The 10002-nt window shown below is 45.4% G+C and overlaps 1 protein-coding gene across 1 annotated transcript; it reads right to left on the bottom strand.

Moving 5' to 3' along the window:
• Positions 1-2327: 2327 nt before the first annotated feature.
• On the bottom strand, positions 2328-6070 carry LOC123103565 (peroxidase 22). Its single transcript, XM_044525225.1, has 3 exons — positions 5618-6070; positions 5268-5433; positions 2328-3010 (listed from the first exon to the last, which is right to left on the bottom strand). Exons 1-3 carry the CDS (start codon positions 6059-6061, stop codon positions 2778-2780), a joined length of 843 nt encoding a protein of 280 aa, XP_044381160.1. The 5' UTR covers positions 6062-6070; the 3' UTR covers positions 2328-2777.
• Between the last annotated feature and the right edge of the window lie 3932 nt (positions 6071-10002).

The following is a 10002-nucleotide window of genomic DNA, read 5'->3' on the forward strand; positions in this document are numbered from 1 at the left end:
GAGATCCGTGATAGACAACTAATATACTACATGAAAATTTCTCTTTTTTGTTTCTTCCAAATAATCAAACATTACAAGGTAATAAAACATTCTTACTACAATATGAGAAAAAACTTACAGACTTCTTTGTCTGACATAAATACACAAAATGAGATTTTCTTGACTCAAAAATGTTATTTTTAGTGTTTATGATGCACGAAAATAAGCCGAGTTTTTTCTCACATTCTAGTTAGAATGTATTATTGTGCTGCAAAGTTTGAAGTTCATATGTTGGTTTATATGAAGAAACAAAAAAGATAAAAGTGTTGTCACGAATGGCCATGCAGAAATTGATGGCTAGATAAAGAGGTGCCCCTAAGCCTAAGCTCCACTACCTCCGTCATTGTTTATTTGCCCTCTTAGTATTATGAGCAATATTTCGACCATAGATTAAATTATCAAAATTTAATGAATGTCACAGAAATAGTATCATTGAAAAACTATGTTCAAATACGAATTCAACGATAATAATATTTTATAACATGCATTAATATTTTGTCAGTTAAATCTATGGTTAAATTTTGACATTGAATATGAGGATGAACAATAAATCAAGACGGAGGTAGTACTAACATATTTTTGGGAGCCGGGATGCCTAAGAAGAACCCCGCCATGGCCAAGCTCTACCGCTTCTAGGGTGGGGGCGACGCCCGCGAGGGCATACGGGCTGTCGGTGCTGAAGGCGTGGCTGCTGGCCGCCGGGCGGGGGTGACGCCCACGCGCGCCACCCATGAGCTGGGAGCGCAACTGCCGGGGGCCGCCGCGGGGGCGGTGCTAATGGGCACGGTGGTAGGCACGCTGGAGTCATCCGTGGGGGCCGTGGCGGCCAGGCCCCACTGTATGACGCATACCCAGCGTGGCCTTTAGCCTCTTTCCGCACAAGCTAGGGCCTCCAACTGACCCAACAATGACGTTCTTCTCATATACAATGCAACTAGTTTGGACGCGGAGTTTCTGCACCCGAGCTCAAATGAGCTTGGGTAAACGGTAAAATCGAAACAAAATCAGAAAAAATTCAAAAAAAATCATTTTTTTGGGGAAAAACATTGACAAAAGTTTTAAGTGCTTGCAAAATTCATCTTGCAATCACATTCCTAGAAGGCGTGGCAAAAAAACAAAAAACAAAATCGGTACTATGAAAATGCTACTTTCAAAAGCATTTTTGAAGCATTGAATTTGTTTTTTTCCACGCCTTATAAGAATGTGATTCCATGATGATTTTTTGCAAGCACTTAGAACTTTTGTCAATATTTCTCCCATTTTTTTGAATTTTTTCTAAAAAAATCAATTTTACTGTTCACCGAGCTCGTTTGACCTCGGAGCAGAAAGGTACTTTCGTACTAGTTTTTGGTTTAATCGAACTAGCAAATCAATCCATCTCCCACAGCTGACCCAACAATGGCGTTCTTCTCGATCTGACCCATCTCCACAGAGTAAATCAATCCAGGAGGAGAGCATGGTCATGGTACATGGTATCGTGGAAGCTCTCCGTCTCCATCATCCACATCCGCTGCCGAAAGTTGTGTCAGTGTGCACCGACGCCGGGTCCCAGATGACGCATGTGAGCTCGACCGCACAGATGGCTGCTGCTCTTGGCCCTCTGTTGCGAGGTCTTAGTTGAGCGCGTAGCGCGGAGCGATGGTTGAATGCGAGCGGCGGATCCCTGCTCCGGGAGGATGTCGACCACGTTGATGTTGTGGTACGTGTCGCCGCCGCGTGCTGTGCGTGCTACCACCGCGCGCGGTGGTCTCCGGAGCTGCTGCGCCCGGGCGTTGTTCGTGTCCTGGCCGTTCCGCTCGTGACCTTCTTCTGCGTTAACCATGTGTTTGATAAAATGCCAGACAGAAAGGAGGAAGAAGAAGACCAAAAGTCCAAGTGTCCACGTGGCGTTTTTATTCTGCCAACTCAGCCAGACAGGCGGTCCCAGCCAATTAATGACGTCATCAAATTCATGCACCACAGGGAAAGTTACCTGCCGTCAAGTTTGGATTTTTTTCATTAGTGCCAAAAATATATTCCTACAAATCAAGCACCATAGTTTATAGATCTTGGTCATCTAACAAAGGAATCCACGTGATAAGTTACCTGCCGTCAAGTTTGGATTTTTGTTAGTGATTTTTTGCGACAAAGGCTGCCGCCCCCACAAGGATCATCAATCCTCACAACCAGTTGCCAAAAGTATTGCGCACAGTGGGATATAAATTTGAAGGTAGTTGAACAATAGATCACACCACACGGCCAAGCTTGCACTCAAAAAACCACCCGGCTCCACTTGGTCGCCGAGCTTCACATCATATATTCATATTCGTGTGGTAAGAATCAAACACTTTTCCACTGTGTGAACGAAAACATTAAAATGACTTTTTACACTTTATTCCACGTCCGACAACAAGCATGCATGCACGAAATGTTTACATTTGGTTGACACACATACCAATTATTGTTGAAAAATAAGAGATGAATTCATCCTTACGTCCATGACGTCCATGATCACACGCACATCTCCCATGCCACACCCACACTTGTATTGTATATCCGCACCTAACCTCAATTGACGAATGCACAACGCTTCCGGACTTCTCCCTTGGAGGGGGGTCCTTTATCACCCTGATGTTCCCCATCTTGATCATGGAATGCGCAAAGGCCTTGAAGAATGCGTCCTGGCTGCCTGCGAACCGGTCGACGATCGGCGCCGTCGTCCCTACTGCGAGTGGGTGTGACTTGAGTATCTGGTCGGACTAGAGGAAGCCGCGGTTCACCTTGAGGTTCGTGAAGTAGTTCTTGTCGAACTTGTCGGGTGTTGTCGGGTCGAGGTCGTTCAGGGAACCCACGGGTCCGTTCCTTGGGCATCGCTGGGACAAGAAAGCCCTGTAGCCTGGGTTGAGGGTCGGGTCAGGCCGGTTCGTGCCACTGAAGTTGTACAGTCTGTCGGTGACAAACTGGCATTGCACGCGGCCGAAAGTGTGGGCGCCTACACATTTGAAACAAATATAAGGTTCACATTGGACATGAGACAATGAACATATATAACAATTTCCTCCACTTATAAATCAATATTTAAACTTGAGGTTTCTTGTGAAGTTTTTATGATAAGATATTTCTTAAGTTTTATCAACATATTTATAAAGCTTTCATCATCAATAGTGAAGGTAAAGGTACATAAAGGAGAGGCCGGAGGCAGTAGTAGCAGTAGTAGCAGTAGCAGCAGGAGTAGTAGTAGTAGTAGTAGTAGTAGTAGTAGTAGTAGTAGTAGTAGTAGTAGTAGTAAATTCAGAGGGCCGTTTTGGCTCTGGAGTGCATATGTTCCCTAATGAACAGTAAATTCAAAATAAATGGTAAATAAAATTTCAAAATTAAGATTTTTCGTAGATGTTCTTATCAGTACAACAAGTGTGCTTGCCATTTTTCATGCGAGGATGACGATGCTTTGTTGGTGAAAAAAAACAAAAAAATAAGTGTAACATTTGTCATTCGACTTGTTTGCACAGATCAAAATACTTAAGCTTCCATATATATATATAGGATCGCGCTATTCGTCACCCTGGGTGAGGAATAGTTATTCTTCATCCCTCTCTATTTTACTATCAATGCACCGTAATTTTACATTCTGTAAGTTTTATCTTATTTCCGACGCAAAAAGAGACCGTAAGAAAATATATAATCGCCGTAAAAAATATTTTATGTTATGTAAAATTACAAACGTAAAAACATAGTCTAAAATACACATAAACTGCAAATTTTCTTGTCTTATGACCTATATTTTTATTTTCTTATGTCAAATTTTACGTAGTGAATCAATAGAAATGTAACTATTTGAATTCGAAACGTAATTTAATTATGAAATGATCGTAAGATTACCTCGGGTAAAGAATAACTTATTCTGCACCCTGGGTGATGAATAGTAACACTATATATATATATATATATATATATATATATATATATATATATATATATAGGGAAAATCCATCCTACCACCCGGTGGTAGTTACCCCACATGTTTCATATACTAGCATATGGTACTATATATACTATTTTATTATTTTTAATATGTTCATATATTATATCTAAGATATTCCAAAACAAGTTACATGAAAAAATTGCATATGAGCCCATAGTTTTCGTTATATTTGTGAAATATATACATATTTATACGTAAAAAAGAACATGCTCAAAAAAGGGTACATACTACCTAAAAATTTATATATATACTACCTAATCATTGTTATATACTACATACTACATGTACATACTCTCGGTTTAGACAGATACTACATACAACATACAAAACACAAGTGGTGGTAACTACCACTGCTTGTAAAAAACATTTGTCATATATATATATATATATATATATATATATATATATATATATATATACGGCTGCGCTAAAGTGCGCCTGAGCGCAAAGTTGCTAATCGTGCGCTCCGGTCAGACTACGCGCACCACTCCCTCGCCTCTGTAATCAAGGAACCATCGAACCTCGCGTATTTTTCTTCCACCTAGTAGTAAATTTAGTGGGAAACCTAGTAACGATATTAATTTCATTACTATTGCCTCTCACTCGTTCACGATCCCGCGCACATATGACATAGTAATGAACAATAGGAAACATAGTAAAAGAATTTATTATGTTACTGCTGCCCGATCTTGTTTTATTAGTGTTCGCTTCCATTTCCATGGCTCGTAAAAAACTATGGAATATAGTAATCAACCATCATAACCGTTACTGTGTGGACAATTGTCCTAGTAAATGTATTGAGAATTAGTAGTAATAAGAGTTCTCCAATGGTAAAGCGAGAGTATTTGCTAAAGTAATTGAGCGATTTTTCACATGGCTGATCATTGTAAAGTTGAAAAGTTTCAGGCTGTAGTAACACATAAAATGCAAATTACTACATGCGGCTTGCCACTTACGATCAAAAGAAAGTGTGGAACCACGTGGGGTGGGGTGGATCTGCGGAGGGGTGCACATGCAGTTACTTTTTTCCTAATCTAGTTACGGCTCAATGGGCAGCGCGCATAATCATAATTCTACGCTCTGGCTCACTTTAGCAAGTCTATATATATATATATATATATATATATATATATATATATAAAGACATTTGCAAAAAAACATTTTTGGTGTGCAGGAGCATACGCTCACAATAGCCGAATTGGATTTCCGCAGAGTATCAAGAGTCTATGTAGTTTTCGATGTTGTGCTTGTGCGCGAGCTCGATTACCAGAGAGAGCGACGAGGTCGGTAGTATCGTCGAGCGTGGCCGTTCTGTACTTTTCTTTCAGAGTGTTGAGGGGGTCGAATGGGCCTGGTAGTTCCCCGGCTGCGGTAAAGTTGGACGTGAAGCCATCCAGCCTCCCCAGCAAGACGCTCCACCCGGGTCCTCCGGACTGCATATAAATGCCAAATTAGCAGCCAGTCGAATTGCTCGTATAGTTGCATGCATGCATGTGTCCTTTGTTTGTGCAACCGTGAAGCTACGCAGAACCTACCTACCAATCATGCACCTAGTGAGCTAGCTGGGTAGTTTGATTCACTGTACGTGACGTGACGTAACGGGGTGGTAGCACGTACCAGCTGGACCGATATCTCGGAGGCGATGGCGAGGATGTCGGCGCAGGAGACGACGCCGGGGCAGGCGGCCTCGAGGGCGGCCTTGGCGGCGTCGACGACGCTGTAGCCGCGCGCCGAGCCCTTGTTGGGAATGGCGTCCTGCTCCGTCTCCATCCCGTTGAAGGTGTTCAGCAGCAGCGAGCCGTCGCAGCCCTGCACGAAGCAGTCGTGTAAGTGGAGCCGGATCAGGCTGGCGAAGATGCGAGGGTCCGACTTGTGCGCCTGCACCAGCACCCCCTGCACGATCTTGTACGCGTCCGGGCACGTGCAGTCGTAGTAGTCCACGCACAGGTCCGCCGCCGCCAACGCCGCCCCGCCGGCGTGGAGGAGGCAGACGGCCGCCAGCAGCGCGGCCAAGGTGGCGGCGCCGCGGAGGGCGACTGGGGAGGAGGAAGGAGAAGCCATGTTGCTAAGAGGCTGATGAAGTGGTGAACACTGTGAGGAAACGGGAGCTGGATTTATAGGCCAAGTTCTAACTCGATGGTTTTAACATGCATGCATGCATTCTCGAGGTTGTTTCGTTTTACGTAAGTATACTTTGGCGCGGTAGGATAGAGTTATGAATGGATGGATAGATGCGCTCCAACCCCAATCGACAACTTGCAGAAGAGTGAGCAATCAGTTGAGCTCTCCGTGGACTACTTTTCAAACTTGTTCACGATACTTTCTTTGATGTTTCCGACTGAATGAGTGAGCGTGACTGAATATTGTCTCTAGCTATAGCTAGTCTCACATGCTTGTAAACGTATGTGCCGCGTGTCTGCGGTTCAGTCATGTGTTGGGTGGTGTATCGTGTTCAAGAAGTGTCGAGATGAAGAAACATTGTTCAAGTAGTGGCGAGATTTAGAAACATTGTGTTCGGACTTCTATATATATATCGAATCACAGCTATGCTTCTGCCCGTCCGGGTAAATATATGTTACTTTCTCCGATCTAAATTAATTGTCGCAGATCTAGTACAACTTTTGAATCGGAGGGAGTAGCTAGTTTGGACTTTGGAGCACTAGTACATATTTAAGGTTTATTTTTCTCCGAAGCCTATGCCTGAATCATATGTGTATGTACTACCTCCGTCCTGGTTTATAAGTCCCCTTTGTATTTTATGTCAAATTTTGACTAAAAATGTAATTAACAAAGCATTAATGCATGTCACCAAAAAATATATCGTTAAGTTCGTATTAAAATATAGTTTCCAATTATATTATTTTTATGACATGCATTAACATTTTTTTAATTAAATTTAAGGTCAAAAACTGACACAGAATACAAAGAAAACTAATAAACCAGGATGAAGGTAGTAGTTCATGTATCTTATCTGTCAAGTAGCTTCAAAATCATTTGAAGGTTATCTTCAGAGATACATGATGGGTCCGTATGTGGTGCTTTTTGCAACATCCGGAGGATCACGGGCCTATGGCCTTTGGGTGGAGCCGATGAAAGATGATAGCACGGGATACGTCCAACCACTTTGGATGACACTAGTAATTAATATGTTGTGTTTAAGTCGTCATGTAAACCAAATCTTGTTATCTTAGACCTTGTTTTCGCTTTGTAATATATGTTAGGATGTTTTCTATTCCCTCCATTCACAAATATAAGATGTCCTAACTTTGTTTCGAATCCGATGTATGTAGAGTTATGAGTGTGGTGTTTCAGCTCCCGGGTGCCCCTACACCCTCTATAGACAGTATACTAAAGAAAAATAGAATTTTTTTGAAACTTCCCAACATCAAATATGATCAAACTTTGTAGGTGCTTGCAAGTTTTCATGCAAAAAAATAAAATAAAATCAAGGAGCTCTACACAAGAAAAAGATCTCAATGCTTGAAGTTTTGAGCACTTTTAGCACTGAAATCTGAAACTCGCGATATTCGAGGAGCTGTACATGATATTTTGTTATGGAAACTTGCAAGCACCTACAAAGTTTGACCATATTTGATGTCGCAAAGTTTCAGATTTTTTTGAATTTTTTCTGTTTTCTTGAATTACTGTACATAGAGGGTTTAAGGGCACCCAGGAGCTATCACACCTTTCTCGTAGAGTTATAGACACGTTTTAGTGCGTTTGTTCATTTATTTCACTATTTCAATCCGTATGTAGTTTATATTAAAATATTCAAAACACCATATATTTGTTAGCGGAGAGAATATGATATTTTGATAAATATAGCTATGTGCATGGAATGGCAGAGAGGCCGATGGTTAACCTCCCTTTTGAAAAAAAAGTCCATCTCATGGACAACCAGAGGCAGGGTTGATTAGATAGTACGTCCGCGTACCCCCGCGTCGCCTGGGAGGCGACTCGGGGGAACCCTAGCCCGCCGCGCCGCCACCCCCTCTCCCCGGCTCCCCTGCCGCGCCGCCGCCGGAGGAAACCGCCGGGCGAAGCCCGCGCGGCGGACGGCGGCGGCGGGGCTTCCCGCTCGCGCGCGCGGCGTCGTTCCACGACGGCGACCGCTCCAGGTGGGGAAGGCTCGGCCTCCGGCGCTGCGGCCGTCGCGGCGCTCCCCGGCGGCCCTCTGCTTCGTCTCGCGCTTCTCCTTCTCTGGGTGGGTGGAGTGGCGTGGCCTGGAGCTTGGCCGGCCGTGGCTGCGGCGTAGGCGTGCGGGTGCTTAGGCGCCAGATTTGGTCCGCGCCCGATCTGGCCCGCCGGCTGCTGTTGGCGGCGAGGAAGGGATCTGGCGTGGTGGTGACGCCCCATAGCGCCGCCGCCGCACCCCTCGCCTCCCCTCCCTATGCTGCCGCCTAAGGGCCTCCCAATGATGCGATTTTGGTGGTCGGGATCCAGATCGGGGGAAACCCGGGTCGGCTACGGCCGGCCGCGACGACGACGACGCCTGCGGGCGCCGATTTCTTCATGGAGACGTCTGTCAAGGTCTGCCCTTCCACTCCCCACCACCTAGCTTCTCGGGTGAAAACCTAACTCCGGTGGGCGGCGGCGGCGTCTTTGGCGCCGTGACCTTCTTGAAGGCGCCGCCTTGAGGGCTGGGTGGTGGCGGGCGCTGTTTGGGGTGGGTAACAGCTGCTGACGGCGTGCCCTTCTTCGCCCAAGCCTCCGCTTTTCCTCCGACGCGTCCAGGTTCTCCTGGGGGTGCCGTTTTGGAGTAAGCGTTGGCTGGGGGGAGGGTGGAGCGGTGCTCCGTCTCACTCATTGATGGCGGCGGATGTCGGCGGCGTGGCGCTGTGGAGGCTCGACGTCCGATGCACGGAGATGGACTCGCGCAGGAGGAGGTTGCTGTTTGGCGTCATGGTGGCGTCAATGGCGGAGTGGCCAGACATGGTAGATGCCTCAATTTGATCTGAAGACGGACCTGTGGAAGATGGCGGCGACGACACACGAGTGCGCCTGACCGGATTACGCCCCAGACCAGGTATGTGGCTCGGCTGGGGCTTCCGAATGTGTTTCGGCTTCCGGCTATTGATGTTAGGATTACGTGAGTGGTCTGGGTAGTAGCCCGGCTAGCTCTCTTTCATCATATTGGATAGGAGTAGTGGCATATGTTGCCAAGATGGTGGATTCAGGCACATTGGTGTAATACTTTGTATGGTCATCGTGAATAATCAATAAAGTGGCCGTATGCATCTTCCAGATGCAGAGGCCGGGGGTCATCCTCCTTTTCTAAAAAAAAACCAGAGGCAGGGATGTCTTACTAGATTGTTCCTCTTCCTTACCATTAATATCTCATCAACCAACAGACTGAATGTGACTGCAATTCTTGAGGGAATGTGACGGCATCAACATTCACATATATTGGATATTCCAAACCCAATCAGTACCTTTCGTCAAGACAGAAGATCGGTGTGAGCTGTATATATAGACGAAACTTCCTTCCTTCTCCATGCGATGACGACGGCTGTCTTCCCATCCATACATGCAACGTCCATGTTATTGTGCTAACATGATTACAACTAACTTTAGGAGCTTTCACCACTAGTATTTCGTTCACAAATACATCGTCCTAAGAGACATGCATGCAGTATAACTTAGTGTGATCGTTTCATAATTTAGTGCAAATATTTTTCTTTTAAAGTCAAACCTCATGCCATCATTAGTTGTTGCCTGAAGCACTGGCCGCCACCATGAGGTTCACCTCTTCTCGCTCCGGTTCGTCCAGGGGCCTTGTTTATGTCGGTTGGCACTATGGTGATGTGTCCACGCTTATGACGGCGTCCGACTTCTCTATTGATGCTAAGATATGTGGTGTTATGGCGTGCGTGTGGTGCCCAGGACCACATACCAACTCCTCCACGAGATGGAATTTGAGGATTCTTCTGCCGTCGCCAACGCCTGATCTGGACAAGACACGGCATTTGGTGGCAAGGAGCATATACGCCAAGAGGAGGCGA

The sequence above is a fragment of the Triticum aestivum genome, chromosome 1A (assembly GCF_018294505.1).
Source record: "Triticum aestivum cultivar Chinese Spring chromosome 1A, IWGSC CS RefSeq v2.1, whole genome shotgun sequence".
NCBI classification, from domain to species: Eukaryota; Viridiplantae; Streptophyta; class Magnoliopsida; order Poales; family Poaceae; genus Triticum; species Triticum aestivum.